Source organism: Pseudorasbora parva, chromosome 4 (assembly GCF_024679245.1).
Source record: "Pseudorasbora parva isolate DD20220531a chromosome 4, ASM2467924v1, whole genome shotgun sequence".
Classification (NCBI taxonomy): Eukaryota; Metazoa; Chordata; class Actinopteri; order Cypriniformes; family Gobionidae; genus Pseudorasbora; species Pseudorasbora parva.
Window position 1 is genome coordinate 21,142,666 of NC_090175.1, and position 16,032 is coordinate 21,158,697.

At 40.2% G+C, this 16,032-nt stretch overlaps 1 protein-coding gene across 1 annotated transcript in view; it reads left to right on the plus strand.

Annotated features, from left to right (window-relative positions):
• The first annotated feature begins 224 nt into the window (after nt 1–224).
• maml3 (mastermind-like transcriptional coactivator 3) overlaps nt 225–16,032 on the plus strand; it is a 143,310-nt gene continuing 127,502 nt past the window's right edge. The window contains exon 1 of the mRNA XM_067441275.1: nt 225–1,413. Coding sequence (XP_067297376.1) covers nt 1,033–1,413 — 381 coding nt within the window. The 5' untranslated portion in view covers nt 225–1,032. The remainder of the gene's footprint in view (nt 1,414–16,032) is intronic.

Sequence of the window (16,032 nt, forward strand, 5' to 3'; positions counted from 1 at the left end):
ATATATATATATATATATATATATATATATATATATATATATAAATATAAATATAAAATGTATTGTTAGTAATAATAAAACATTGATATACATAGGTGCATTTTATATATATATATATATATATATATATATATATATATATATATATATATATATATATATATATATATATATATAATTTTTTTTTCTTTTTTTTAATATATATATATATGTAGCCTATGTATGGTATTTATGATAATAGTTACCCCGGCCGTGATACCTCACAGTAGTGCTTTGTACTCTCGTAAACTCTGAGTATCAGATGATTCAGATGCAATACCACAACCCGCCAGTAAAGCATTACACCGACCGCTCTAAAGTCCACCTCCTCTGAAGTCGATTGACTCCGCGTCCACAGCACTATATTCCGCGCCGTGTTTTCCGCGGAGCTGACGTGCTTCTCGCAGGCTGGTGGCTGCTCTTCGCTCGGCTGTTGTCCTGATATCACTCCGCTAGCATGGAGGAGGGGAGCGCTTGATTATTGTGATGGTGGCAGCTGCTGTACACATTGGCGACTGTAGGATTTCCTCTCCAGCCATCGGGACTTTTAGAAACTGCACACCTTGTTCGCGCTCGTGGAGGCTTTCGCCGGCCAAACTAATGAAATGCAAGTTCACGAAACAACTCCGGAGCCTGTTCTCAGCAGACGGCAAAACTTTTTTCAAAAGGACAACACAATAAAACGACGGGCTCGCAGCAGCGGTGCTTATGCGTGATGGTTGCGAGTAACATCCGGATGTTTGATGGAGCTCCAGTAGAGGCGAGAGAGTAACAGACCTGGTCGCCTCTCTCGCTCCTCCACGGTCCCGCACTGTTGTCTATTGAATGGTTGACACGGCGATCCTCCCGGAGGAGGGATTTACACTCATTTAAACGCTTATTTCCTCCCAATTTCACTGTATCTGCCTCCCTGGCGAAGCGGACTTCTGCTCCGCTTCGGAGAGGGGAGAGAGAGAGTCAGGGGGGCTTGACAAAGTTCTTCCCGAATCACAGATGATGGGGGATTTTGCCAGCCCCGCTGCCGTACCGACCGGCGGCATTTGCATTAATAACAGTAACTTAAACTCTGCCATTAATGCAACTAACAGCGGCACCGGCGGCGGCGGTAACGTGGGCATACCGAAGCACAGCACGGTGGTGGAGCGGCTCCGGCAGCGGATCGAGGGCTGCCGGCGGCACCACGTCAACTGCGAGAGCCGATACCAGCAAGCGCACGACGAGCAGCTGGAGCTGGAGCGGCGGGAGACGGTCAGACTGCACCAGCGGACTTTAGAGCTGCGGGCCAAGAAATCCAGCAACAGCAAACAGCAGAGCAAGCAACAAGAGCCCGATTCAACCGCGACCATCGAGCAGAGGAACAACACTCTGATCGCGGTGAGTTCACCTCTCCTTGCAGTGTGCGTGACTCGGTCTTCTTTTATAGGTGCTTACGGTGTTTGTAATGAACACAGTGCTGTTTGTTTGGGTTGCAGTGCTAAACTTTCGCTTGGTGCTTTTTACACTTGTCGGAACTGAAAACTCCGGCGACGCTGGGACACAAACAACCACGTACGACAACTTAAACGCGATTTACGGACTATTTCTCGTGCATTAGAGCTCCGAGTAACTTTGGAGGCGTTTAGATACTTTGCAGAGCAGCCCGTATAAAGTTATGTAGTAGTTGATGATGTCATTTGCTCTCCTCCTACTTTACTACTTGTAGTTCAGGCGTGTTACGTGTTTAGAAAACAGCATGATGGGATTGGAAAATCAAAATCAGCTTGCTAATAATTCAAGTAGGCAACGTGAATGTGTATTTACGTCTATTACTTAGTTAGCATTGATGTAAAGGATAACTAGTTGTATAGGCGAGCTATTTAAAACGTTGCTGCTACTACTAGCTTGTTTTTGTTTTTACTTTATTCTCGGAGTAGAAATTTCTCTCTTTGTGAATCTCAATGCAATGCTTATCATTTAATTTAAAAAAGGAAAGGATGGTTGGGGAAACAAACACCGCAGGATGAGCATTTCTTGCTACACCCCCGGTTCAGATGCAGCCACAGAAAAGTTCGTGTTAAATCAGTCATTTGAACCTCAACCCATTGCGGGGGAGCATCGTGTCGTTGCCTTTTGTGTTAAGGCGGTGAATTCCTCTTTGATATGCTAAGTGACTCTAATTTCTGAGGGTGACACATAGGTAGTTCTCAAATCGTTAATGGCCGGTGTCGTCGACCTCCCTCTGTGCGATGTGGACATGACTGTGTGCGCCGGTAGACAGGCAACAAACGCTTCACATCGAATATATTGCGATTTAAAGAGACCGCATCCTCATTGCTTCTGTCTTTTCTCCACATTTAAACGCTGCTGCAGCTAGGTGGCTGTATCAAGTCGAGTTTTAGGGTCTTATCTGTGCGTCTGGGTTCAGACCCCACACAATGGCTGTGTGCCCAAACCTAGCGAGCTCCCTATGTAGACAGCTGTGTCCTGTATTCTCAGCAGGCTTAATGGATAGTCTTAAATAAACTCTTTAGTGTTAATTGATTTTAAATGGATGGTTATAGAATATTATATTGAATATATTACCATGTAATTGCATGTGTTTGAGATACTGGCTGTCATATTTTGTACGTATGCAATATGGAATGGATTTTTATATTTTTAGCCCTAGTATGTCAAAAGGAGGTTTGTTTATGAAGTCAGTTATCAAGAGAAAATGCTGTTTGTGCCAAGTCTTTGCGAGTCATGTTTGAAACTAGTGTAAGGTGATGAAATGTTAGGTTGCAATTTATTTTACACTACTGGGTAATATAAAGGCAACTACATGGGTTAAGGGTATAGGTTCAGAGTTAACACCTAGTTATTACACAGTTATTATAATCCCTATAATAAGTAAGTAGTATGCACAGAACAGGACTGTAAAATAACTAAGTAAAGGAGGTTAACCTTGCAGCCTTCAGTCTTGAGGTTCAGGAATCTGCTCGTGTCTCTCGTAGGCCTCGTTTGCACCTGGTATTAAAAACTGTCTTGGCTGAGACAAATGGTCAGTTGAAACATGTTATGTTGTTTACACCTGGTACTAATGTGCGTCTTTGACAGTCTCTTGATGCCATACAACATTGTTGTTGTCCTTTTTAGTAAGCTTAGTTATTTTTTTTATTTTACTTTAATTGTTTAGGTTGTTGTAGTAATTTTAGTTCTTAAACATATTTTATTTGGGTTTCTATTTAAAGGTCCACTGAAATCAAAATGTAAGTTTTGTAGAAATGCTATTGGCTGTTTCAAAAAAGGGGAGGAGCTGCTAACAGCTGAAGCCATTTCAGGGGAAATTACGTCAACACATTGAATAATGTGGCGCGTTTCAAGGCACTTCAGTGGACCTTTAAGTTTCAGTTTTTCTTCTAATATTTGTATTTTATTTCAGCTTTGTTTTAATTAATGAACCACGTTTTAATAGTTTTAGTTAACAAATAACTGCAATGATCTTTACTGTAAGTTTTCACTTTGCGAAACTTTCAAAAAGTTAGCTCCTACTTCTCAAAAATGCTTAAATTTCAGTCTTCATTCACACCTTGCAACGTTTTAATACACAGGGTCTTTGACTACTGAATAAACACAGAAGGCAGCACCAAAAGTCGGAAAATTGCTTCATGTTAGTCTAGTCATAATCAAGATATTTCCCTAAAAGTTTTGTTTTCAGTACAAACTCACTTCTGGACCAAATTGCAGTTTTTAAAGTTCACAATATTTTTCTTCTAATGTGTTTAATGTATATCTGTGCACATTTCTATCACTCCTGAAGTCATGTCCAGCAGCCGTGTGAGTGCTTTCTACAGCTAAAGCAGTGCTTGTGGTATCACATTGTTTTGCAGTGTCTGGGACCAGTGCCCAATATCTAAATTTAACTCCTGAGTTGGCAGGGTTACACGAGGTTTGTGACGTCAGACACTCCAAGAGCATAGTTACCACTGTGTAACTTTCTTGTCTTCTGTATTTGTTTGCAAGGAGGCCTACAAGACTGGTAGCGCAGGTACAACTGTGTGCGATGCGTCTCACTGTGCGTGTCTGCATGTAAGCATTTCAGCGGTCAGAAAAACCACAGTCGTAAAAAATCATTTATTTGCCTGCAGGAGTTGTTCGCATCAAGGGTACTTGAAAACTTTGTCAATGATTTTTTTTTACTCTCCTGTTTACTTTTTAATCTAGCCTTTTTTGCTAACTTTTATACAGTTTACTTAAAAACACATGAGTGTTTGCCGTAATTTAAGTAATTATCCATGTTGAAATAATTTTAGCAGAAAAAAATTATTCTTCTTTCTGTGATATGAAGGCCATTGGATAATTTAGTTGAAAATTATAGTGCTCTGCTGTTTGTGATTAGAATACACAGTTTATTTAATGTGTATTTTACACTCAATCTTGAGTACCTATAGAGTAGTACTGCATCCTTCATATCTCTGAAAAGTCTTAAAAGGGGGTGAAACACTCAGTTTTAGTCAATCTCATGTCAATCTTGAGTACCTATAGAGTAGTATTGCATCCTTCATATCTCCGAAAAGTCTTTAGTTTTATTATATTTATAAAAGAAATATAGGCTGTACCGAGTCTTTCCGGGGAAAAAACGAGCGCCTGGAGGCGTATCGTGTGGGCGGAGCTAAAGAATGACGATCGCGAACAAAGCGAATGACGATCGCGAAATTCGAGCTAATACAGATAATGATTCAGAATCAAATCTGAGGCAGAAATAAATTGAACAGGAGAAACGGCAACATCAGGACGTCCGTCTCTGTGGTATGTACTGTATTTAGTGGCCTGTCAACATTTGTGTGTGTTTACTCGCAGTTTATGAGGACATGATTCGGTTTATGGACTATTGTATGCGACTATACCTTAGAGGTAGCAAGTAAAACGGTTTTGAACGTCAGACTAGTGTAACGTTATACAACAGAGAACAGCAATGGAGTAACCGTTAGCGCATTTGAATGACGAAGCACGCGATCGCGTCGTTTACTGATGTTTACTCACGCAATGGTAGCCAACAGCATAGACATTTGAAGCCGTTTTACTCACCGGCTGCTTCCAAAGCAGGACCGAACCTTTATCGCTGGGACCGCTCTGTCAAAAACACACTTCTTTGGTATGATTTGATGAAGTCCTGTGACAGGAGTGGTGTGTAAATCCACTTTGAGACGCGACTGAAACGATGTTGTGAAGCTTCCCGTCATTTCTGCGTTCAAATCGGGTCAAATGCAGCGCTGCCTTCCCGGAATGCTGTGCTGAAGCGTTGAAGTCGCTCGACGTCACCCATAGGAATAAAGTGGAGCGCGGCGCGCGACATAAGTCTTCACGGAGGACTGGATCTGCACCTGAGAGACTGTTTACGGCATGCATTTCCTCTCTCTCGCTCTAGTCACGCGCGCGCGCACCCTACATAGAGCACCGTACGGCCCATACAAGGTTTGGCTTTCCACATGTAAGAGAGCCACCGCAGAGCTAGGTCTTACGTCACTGTATACATCTCATCTTTCTCGCTAGCGTTTTAGCAATGCTAGCGAGGCAGCGGGAAATACAAACACACCAGGCTTGTTCGAGATGCATCGGCGCTGCGCAGACCGATCCGTGTATGATATCAAAATACCGCGTGAGCGATTCAAAAGCATAAGGAGTCGTTGGCGCTCGCTCTACTTTGATGTCATACGCAATCAGTCTGCACAGCGCGCGCCGATGCATCTCGAACAAGCCTTCCCTCAGTGGTTCATGGCTTTATGATCCTACATCAGCATTAAAACGCAGCAAATCCAACGCATTCGTGCAACTCTCCATGATTTGTATAGACGGAGATTACAATCCAGCAGCTGTTAGCTTGATTAGCTGCTATTGAAAAAATGGCGGTCACAGGTTTGTGTTCATCTTGTTGATCACGGTAACGCCGCCCCCAGCCAGTGACGGAAGCGGTTCTTACTTCTAGCCCAGCAATGTTTTGGTGTTACTTAAGAACCACTTTTCCTGGCTCGGAGCTGGTGCTTTGGCTGTGGAAACACAAAGAACCGATTTGAATCTAGGCTCTGGCTCCGATTTAGCACCAGCACTGCCTTGGTGGAAAAGGGGTATATGATGACTAGGCCCTGCCAGTTTATTATACAAATATAATATTTATCAAAAAACAGTTGTTTTAATTTTAACGTACTTACAAAATTATTAAAACATCTCAAATACTGAAATAAAATGTGTTTTTTACAGTATATGGTTTTTGCATAATACTTGATGAGTACAGCTGTGTTAGGCAATATTGCGGTCTCATGTACGTGACATGGCTCGCGCCTGTGACTTCATGAAGTGTGTTTACCTATTCACTTAGCTTATAATTTGCAGTTGTGCGATAGAGAAACTGCAGCGATGTAAATTCTATAAAAAGGACTTAAAAAAGCGCATTAACGCGGGAGAGAATCCATCCTTCAGGCCGCAAGTAACAGTGAGACTTTTCAATTCCAAGTGCTCTGTAAAACCGGGAACATGCCATCATTTTTTATCAGTCGTGATATTGTAGGGGTAAGGTACGCGGCACTAAGTTTTGACTGCAGTTCGAATCCGCCTTTTGCCGAAGTCGATGCACTTCCTTTTCTCATCATATATCAGATCGTAAAGGTGTTTATTTTCAATAAAAAAGAAGAACAAATTTGAAAAGTGGAAATGGAAGTGTCTAACATTTGTTGTAACCGCTGCTCATGTTTTGTATGTGGACAGATTAGCTATAGTTTTGGTTTATGTAGACAGTGATACCCTCCCTCGCGTGAAACTGCCCTGGCCTGCTCACTTTTGCCCAGACCCCACCTAAAATAAAATTCTGTCTACGGCACTAGATTCAACCATAGATATATAATCCAGAATCGGATCCAGAGGCTGAAATTGAACAGGAGTAGCAGCAACAGCAACAGCAGGAGGAAACGTTACTATAACTGTAAGGCAATGCTTAGCGGCATGTTTGTGTGTGTTTACTCATGGTTTATGAGGACATGATTTGGTTTATGGAATATTTTATGCGACTAAACCTTAGCAGTAGCAAGCGAAGGTTTTGCCCGTCAGACTAATGTTTAGATAGAACAAGAATGGAATAGTAGCGGATATGAATGAAGAAGCATTGTGTTATGAAATAATGAATTTAGTTCAACACCTATAGTGGTCAGCTAAACAAATTTATTTAAAGAGACACCATACATCGCATTCTCCATTGATAAATTAACTATAAGCGATCATATTGTTTACTGATGTGTATGTGACGACAGCCATCAACACATTATCGTTGGGGCCGCTCTATCAAAAACACACTTCTTTGGTGACATTGTTTATTTGGTGAAGTCCTGTGACTGCAGTGCAGCTGGCCTTTCCGAGCAAAGTGCGTTTGTGGAAGTGCATTTGCTCTCTCGCTCTGGTCGCACGCGTGCCTTTCCGTGAGAGGCACACCTATGGCCCATACAAGAAAAATTCCACCCCATTTGACGTCACAGACCCATACTCTACATAAACTTTCTGAGACTTGTGAGAAACCAGAAGGAGTATTTTTGACAAAGAAATACTCCATCAAACGTCCAACTTATTTTTTAAACTTTGTCCGTGTTTAGCATTTCACCCCCCTTTTACAATTTATCAATTTACTTTAGTGTTTTACAAAAATAACGGCATATAAAAATGACATGAGAGTTAGAGACCTGCATTCATGCCCGAGCCCAACAGGCCCTGACTTTTTTACGCCCCTAGGGCCAGGCTTCGGGCCAATTTTCATGTCATACCTAAAACACGGGCCGGGCTTTGGACCTGTTTTATGTTTCTCCTTCGTTTTATTTTTATTTGATTAATTAAAAGGAACAATGAGATGTGCTGCGCTGGTGGAAACAACACGAGAACATTATAGCTTGCGCGATTGTCAAGACATGACTCGCACACGGTTATTGAGTCCAGCAGCAGCGCACGTTTCTTCAGCGCAGCTGCTAGACTTATGGGATTTTTACAACTGGTTCCTTCATTCGTTTTCTCTGACCGGGCATCTATCTGATTGCGAAATGACCTGGAGTAGGCCTAAATGCTTTCCCAGATTCTTTCGAGATGTATTTAATTCCGATTATTCAAACCAATTCAGAAGGTGGAATGAACGCATGTCAGATGAAACTGGAAAAATGTAAATGTATCTGGTTGTTCATACCACATGTGTAAATGTTACTCCTGGCAAACGGTTAAAATAAACGTGTTAGAGCGAGCTATATGTTGTAGTCAGATAGATATGATAGTGCTACTGCAACACGCATCGCTGCAAATGAGTAAAGCAAGCCAACGCTAATGGCCGTAAATTAAACTTAAAATAAGTCTTAAGCCCCGTTTCCACCAAAATTACCCGGAACAATTTGTACCAGGAACTTTTTTACAGGAACTTTTCTCCCCCCCAGACCTGCAGCTGTCTGCGTTTCGACCGCGATAAAGTTCCGAGAAGATTAGGCAAATTAGTCCGGTGATGTAGGACTGCGCGCGACTGCTCCTCCAAATCAGTGAAGGACATGTAATCATTTGTGTGTGTAACGTTACCGATTGAAAGATTTAGTGAACTGTTTACATGAGACGTTATCTAAACCGATCTGGTGTTTACATGTGATGACTTTCAATCGCAATCATTTTGTCACATGCAGTTTGTCTGCCGCACCAAAAATGTCAACGCTGTTTTCTCCAGCAGCTGGAGTGTGTTAACTGTAACCATAGCAACTCTTAACGGCCACCAGGACTAATACAGTATTATTTATAGCTATTTGTTGTAAAGTGTAATAATCATCTCAGAAAAAAAAATCTTCTGTCAGGCGCAGTTAAAGTAAAAACTGCCTGGGGCAATATACGCTGTGTCATTACTCCAACATTATCTTCATAATTTACGAAATAAAAAGTTTACCCCTCAGAAAAATGTACTTTCCTCTCTTGTCAACATGAGCGCGGCGCGCGCCGTCACGTCATGTAAGGACACACACTTAAAAGTAATCGGTCAGGTCGTTTACATGGTGAAAAAAAATTAATAACGAGTATGGAAGAGATTCAAGCTTTGCTGCTTTTGCTGGTTATGTATAGGTTTACTAAAGAGGTAATTAACGACAGAAAAGAGCACTAATATGCAGATTCAGCAGCATGCAGCTGCAGCATATTCAGAAAGCTTGTAAAGCTAGATTTAAAATGACAATGTATATTATTATCAGCTATTACGGACATTGCACGTGAGATGGCTGAGACGACCGCGCGCCACCAGACAGAGAGCAAAGACTGATATTTACTGAACGCAGAACGAACCTCGCAAAAGACTTTTAAAAATGCCGGTTGAACTGCGTGAGCTCAACCAATCAGCATGTTCAGCGCCCAAGTCCCGCCCTCGAAAGTTCCTGAACTTTGAAAAAGTACTACCTCGCGAGCAGGGCCGTTTGGAGGGGGAAATATTTACCCGGAACTTCCATTTTACCCTGGTTCCTGCGGTCTAAACACACGAAGTACCACCCAAAGTTCCTAGTTCCTGGGTAAAGTTCCTGTGGTGGAAACGGGGCTTTAGAAGCTCAAAAACACAATGATCTTCAATATAAATTGATGAGACTAGATCATCTTACCAGTACTTAGGTCGCTGTTTCTCATATTGCGTTCTTTGAATTTGAAATGAGCTGCTGAATAAAATGCATCTTGAATCTTTTACTTTCGTTGATGTGAACTCCTCCGACATGAGCATATACCGCAGGAATTGAAGATCAGATTTATATTCATCTTGCGGAGGTGTAAGGTATAAGACAATCTGCATGTTCTTTTTATTTTATTTGTTTAGATTGTTTCGTTTGCAAGCACCATTGCGAGCTGTAGGCTATCAGCCTGCCTCAGCTCGTCAAAAAAGCCTTTTACTGTGGTGGTAATAGTAGGCTAAATTAACTAACGTTGTGATGCTTGAAGTGTTTTATATCTATGGATTTTATTATAGGCAAGACAAGTCAAGAGTTAATTTGAGAGGCTAAATTGATTAAACGTGGTTAACTCTCTGTCGGCTGCTGGTCACTTGGTCGTTAATTTAAAAAATGTAAACTAATTGAACAAACAAAAAATTGCTCTAAACATTTTTCTAAATGTCTCGGGCCGAGAATTTTGATAAACTGTCGGACAACGGCCTAAATTTGAGGCCCATGCAGGGCTCTAATGAGAGTGACTAAATAATGACAAGATGTTTGGATGAATAATTCATTACTAACAAACTAGCTAACTATCTTTATCTGCTGTTTGTTCCATTAGTGATAAACCGAAACTTAGTCAAGAGCACTGGATAGGGAAGTAATATTACTGGAGTCAGTTACTGGAATCCTCACACCTTTTTTCTGTGTCAGAATGTAGAGGAAAAAATGTACATCCTTGAGGTCTTAAATTACACAACTGACAGTTTTCCTCTTCTGAATACTTTTCAGGTACATCTGTATAGTTATTTTAGTATTATTTAGATACTATTATAATCTTTATTTTTGTTTGTTTTCATTTGAGTGTTTTTTGTGTGTGTGTGATTGTCATTTTATTAGTTGGTTTAGAAATTTTTTATCATTGTTTTATTTCAGTTTGTCATTTTATTTCACTTAATTTCTAATTTTAGTTTTTTTTACATCTAATATTTAGCCAATATTTTAGTTGAGTGTTTTGCAATTAACGAAAACACAGGAACATCACATGAGTATTTTACTACCAAATGTATTGACACTGTTACTGGTACTATAACCTCGCACTTCATGTTCTCTGCTGTGTTATCGTCTCATTGCACACTTTCATGCTGGTACGCATGTACACATGTTACACTGGAATGTAGAACAAGGTGTATGTCAACACTGCAGCACATAGTCCATGCAGTTAAATCAATATCACTGCGAGTGTGATTTTTATCATCTCTTTTACACGCGCACACACGCCACAAAATATTTCACTAGAGATGATATCCTATATGGTTGTCTTTGGGCGTTTTTAATATTGAGGCTTATTGGATCGGCATTCACACACACAAACATACACGCACTGCTGATGCTTGTGCATATGTCCACACACTCTCTCACTCACACAAGGGCTCAGTGTCAGGAAACCCACTGCTTTCTCAGAGAGAACCGAAACAAAGTTCGCCTCAGCATCACGGAAGAGAAGACACTCACAACTTGTCCTCTAATGAGGACATACGTGAATATTCAACGTTATTTGTGTTCATTCCTAGACTTCTTAAACTTGTGTGCTAAAGTGACCCAGTGAAGATATTATTGCTTTACAGCATGTACAGTACCATCACAGCCAGCAGTCAAACCTCTCAGCTCAAAGGTTTGAGAACTTTTCAAGAAAGGCTGTTTAAAACATGCATCATTTATTTTGCCCAAAGCACAATCAATATATTTTGCAAGAAGTAAGCAGGTTTCCCCTCCTTTCTTATTGATGCTGACCTAAATTATATTTTAAAATGAACATCTGAAACTTTTCTGCATTTATGTTTGTGAGCTAGAACACTGCTCCTGATATTGTGTGTTCAGGCCTCAATGGGCATCACAAGTTCAATGCACTCATCATGGCTCTATATAGTGATATTTGGGAAGAAAAGCTTTGGCAAATTAAATAAATATGCCATTTAAATATTTCTGGCCATTTTGCATCGATTTTCTCTTTGAAGCAGTTTGATTTGCACCTAGATATTGAAGAGAAGCTTCACCACTGACACTGCACTTTCTTTTGCTTCGGAGCAGTAAGTTTAGAAGTTCAGTTTTGTGTCACAAACATGCATTAGCTTTGCAAAACAGAATTGTGAATTACAAATTCAGACATTTAAGTTATACCTAATATATGTCACAGCATGTTATTTTATTCTGACTGGCACTAAACGACAGTTCTAATACATCAAATATGCATAATAAAACAAATAGCTAGTTTTCATTATTATATAATTAACAACCATTATGTAATGCTTAACAGTTCAGTAGTTCAGAAGCGTGAAACATAATTTTCTCTAAAGGTTAGATGCATGACAAGATTTTCTGGTGGGGTTTTGTATAAGTTCATTAGTTTTGATCAGATGTTAGGTACTTACACCAGCACACCCAAGTAATTTTTTACATTCGCAACACCCTGGTGTTTGTTCAGCTCTAATATAAGACTTATTGCCATTACTTCCCGATATTGTGACTTTTGTACAGTGCAAAAACAGCCTATACTTTCACAATTGCTACTTGATTCTCATGCTTTGCATGTGTAGGCAGTTAAAGGGAGAGATCACCCAAAAAATTAAAATTCTGTCATCATTTACTCACCCTCAAGTTGTTCCAAACCTGTTCGTCTTCTGCTGAACACAAAAGATATTTGGAAGAATATCGTTAACCAAACAGTTGATGGGGAAAAAATACTAATAGAAGTCAAATGTTTGGCGACCAACATTCTTTAGAATATCATCTTTTGTGTTCAACAGAAGAAAGAAATTCAGGTTTGGAACAATTTGAGGATGAGTAAATGATGACAGAATTTTCATTTTGGGGTGAACTGTCCCTACAAGGTCCAATTTTAGCACGGTTGTAGCTACGTTAAATGAATGTCATTCCTTACACATCATGTAAATTCACATCTGGGTGAGAGGGGGTCCTAGCAGAAGTGTTAATGTGTGTCTGTGAAAGTTGCGAAAAAGTTCTCAGTGGTTGTCAGAGAGAGAGACAGAGAAATGGAGAATGAATGAGAAGTGCAAAAATCTTTCATTTAGGCCTACGCATTTTTGAATGTTAATTCCATATGTTCCAGCAGTACCAGTATAATACATTTCTTCATCATCATCACACTGGTCACTGATAATTTCAGCACAGATTAGACTGATCCCGGAGCAGGCAAGTCCTCTGTAAGGCTTGTTCTAGGAAAACAAGTGATTCATGGCCCATTTGATCATCATCTCACCATCTCTCTTGAGCATCTCATGTGACTGTCGTCTTTCATATTGGATCTTTGAGTATACTGATGACACATCATCTGTTCAGAGTGTCCATTATTTGAGCAACTTGTATAAGGTCAAGTGATGTGGGGATTTTTTTTGTTCGTTGTTATAGACAAATGGAACAAAGGCTGAAGAAGATATTTCTTGTTCAAAGACCCCGATAGAAGTACTATTTTCTCAGTTTGCCATTCCTCGCAAAAAAGAGATTTTTTTCCTATAAGTGAAGTAAATGGTCGATCTTTGAAGAGAATAGAAAGTCAAATTACCTGTGGAGCATCTCATCGGGTTTGTGCGTGTGTTTGTTTGAAGACAAACTGCAAGCTGCTTCATTATTGATTAGAAAGATGCCTGGAAGTCAGTCTCTGCCTTTGCCTTTCTTTCATACCGTATGAGGGAGCCAGTTAAATATAGATGAGTGTCATCAGACACACACACGCTCGCGCAGCTCCTCCATGGCAAGGTTTCCCACTGCTTTGGCCTTGAGTCACACAGAAACTGGTGCAGAGACACAACACACACATGTTCAAGGCGCACAAATAGATCCTTGTCCTCATTGTCTGTGGAGCTGACCAGGGCCAAACACTCATCTGGAGTCATCAGATGAATGATCAGATAGTGTCGAACACAGCCTTGATCATTCACTCAGAATGCTATGATACTGCCGCTACTGCATTTGCATTAAAGAGGCCATCTTTTTTTCTGATTATCCATAGGTACACTGTTTTTAGGCTGGGGAAATGATCTTGACTAGAGTAATGAACTGCTAAACATGCTTCTTTTCCCAACCAACTTTTGACGGGAAATGCTCTCACCCACAAAAGGCATATGCACTCTTTATAAACACAGTTTCATGTCTCTGGCATTTGCATGAGAACACAATTCACCACACGCTAATCCGTGTCCAGTCTGTACGCGCACAGTAGCGCTGTCATAATCCCAATGTTGGAATCCGATCTTGTGTCATTGGTCAAAAGCCACCTTATAACACCCTCACTGTGACGCTATCATTCACTTTATCCATGTTCAGCTTAAGGAGTTTGGTGGAAAACAATCACATATAGGATAGGATATTCTGTACTTTTCTTCGGCTATTAAGATTCCTAAAGGCCATGTCATTAGACATTGTCTTGCAAGAATTCTGTTAAAATGTGTATGTTTCTGAGAATCAGTTTAAGCCAGACTATTTGAAACTACTGTTATTTGATTGTCCTTTCAAAGCAAAAATGTTAAATATATGTATATCAGGGTTGTCCGATGTCTACCAAATTGGCATCAGATGATGTCTACAGTGAAAGATCATGATGGACGGTGACATCGGGGGGTTGGTTTGAGCATTAAGCTCCGTTAATGTCACGCGCATCTAGAGAAAGAGGACGCGCGCGGAGCTGAAAGGGCTTGGATCAAGCGTGTTTTGCTTTAGATTAAACTACTAGAGGATAGAGCGCTGAAATATCATTAACACGAATGATCCTGAGTGCTTGTGGTGTGATCCGCACCGCTGTTTTCACACTCTGCTCACTTCAACTAGAAACAGGAAAATGGAGGAATCACGATGCCGCCTCAACTATACACTAAATATACATTTGAATTGCCAAAAGTATTGGGACACTCCTCCAAATCATTGAATTTAAATGTTCCAGTCACTTCCATGGCCAAAGGTGTTTAAAAGCAAGAACCTAGGCATGCAGACTGCTTCTACAAACATCTGTGAAAGAATGGGTCGCTCTCAGGAGTTCAGCGAAGTCAAATGGGTACACTCTAAAAAATGCTGGGTTAAAAACAACCCAAGTTTGGTTGAAAATGCACCAACCCAACAATTGAGTTGTTTTAACCCAATGGTTGAGTTGTTTTAACCCAATGGTTGAGTTGTTTTAACCCAGTGGTTGAGTTGTTTTAACCCAGTGGTTGAGTTGTTTTAACCCAGTGGTTGAGTTGTTTTAACCCAGTGGTTGGGTTAAATGTTGCTTAAGACAACCCAATTGCTGGGTAAGAACAACTCAACCATTGGGTAAAAACAACCCAATTGTTGGGTGGGTGCATTTTCAACCCAACTTGGGTTGTTTTTAACCCAGCATTTTTTAGAGTGTACCGTGATAGGCTGCAACCTGTGCAATAAGTCCATTTGTGAAATTTCCTCACTACTAAATATTCCACGGTCAACCATTAGTGGTATTATAACAAATTGGAAGCAATTGGGAACGAAAGCACAGAGAGGGGTCAGCGCTAAATATTTTAAAGTTTAAAAAGCTGCATTTCTTTGAAATAGAAATCTTTTGGGCATGTTTATGCATAGACTATTCTTAAGTATTAATTTCTTTAAAAAAATGTACATGTAATCTGTAGGCTATTGTAAGACCCATTGGCACTTTAATTCAGCGTACACTATATCAGATGAGCATAGCAGCATCAACACTCTTAAAATGCGCTGACAGGATTATTGGTTATATAGGCGATCTACACAAAATGAGCTTAGCATTTCACTTCTGCTTAGATCAGATCAACAAGCTTTTACACGCAGGACACAACGAAAAACACTTTTGAAGTAGCCGTATTACTTGAGTAATGTCTGTGTAAAAGTCTTAAGGTGGTTAGCATGGTGTGTTTTTTTTAATTACATTTGATTAGGAACTTTGCCTATTCTTGAAGACGATTTTCTTTTGTGTGGCCTCGCATTAGTCATCTTTCATTATTCATAATAATAGGAGAACATATTATGTGTATGTACTGTTACAAAATAGACATTTGTTTCTTAACTTGTTTCCTTCCTCATGGGCCTCTTCCTCATTTTAGCAACCTGCATCAGAAACTGAGTACAATAGGTCTGTCTGGACTGTTACAGTAGAAACACAGTATGCAAATAGGGACTTCCTTGAACATTATTTTAATAATCACACAAACAAATTTTGAATCCTCTGAATCAAAAGATAATTTGAACTGATTCACGGAAATGATCCATTCTTACCGCCTTTGTTAAATGTCGTAATTGTCATGGATGACGAATCCAAAGCCCTCAGTGAAGTTAATAAACAAAC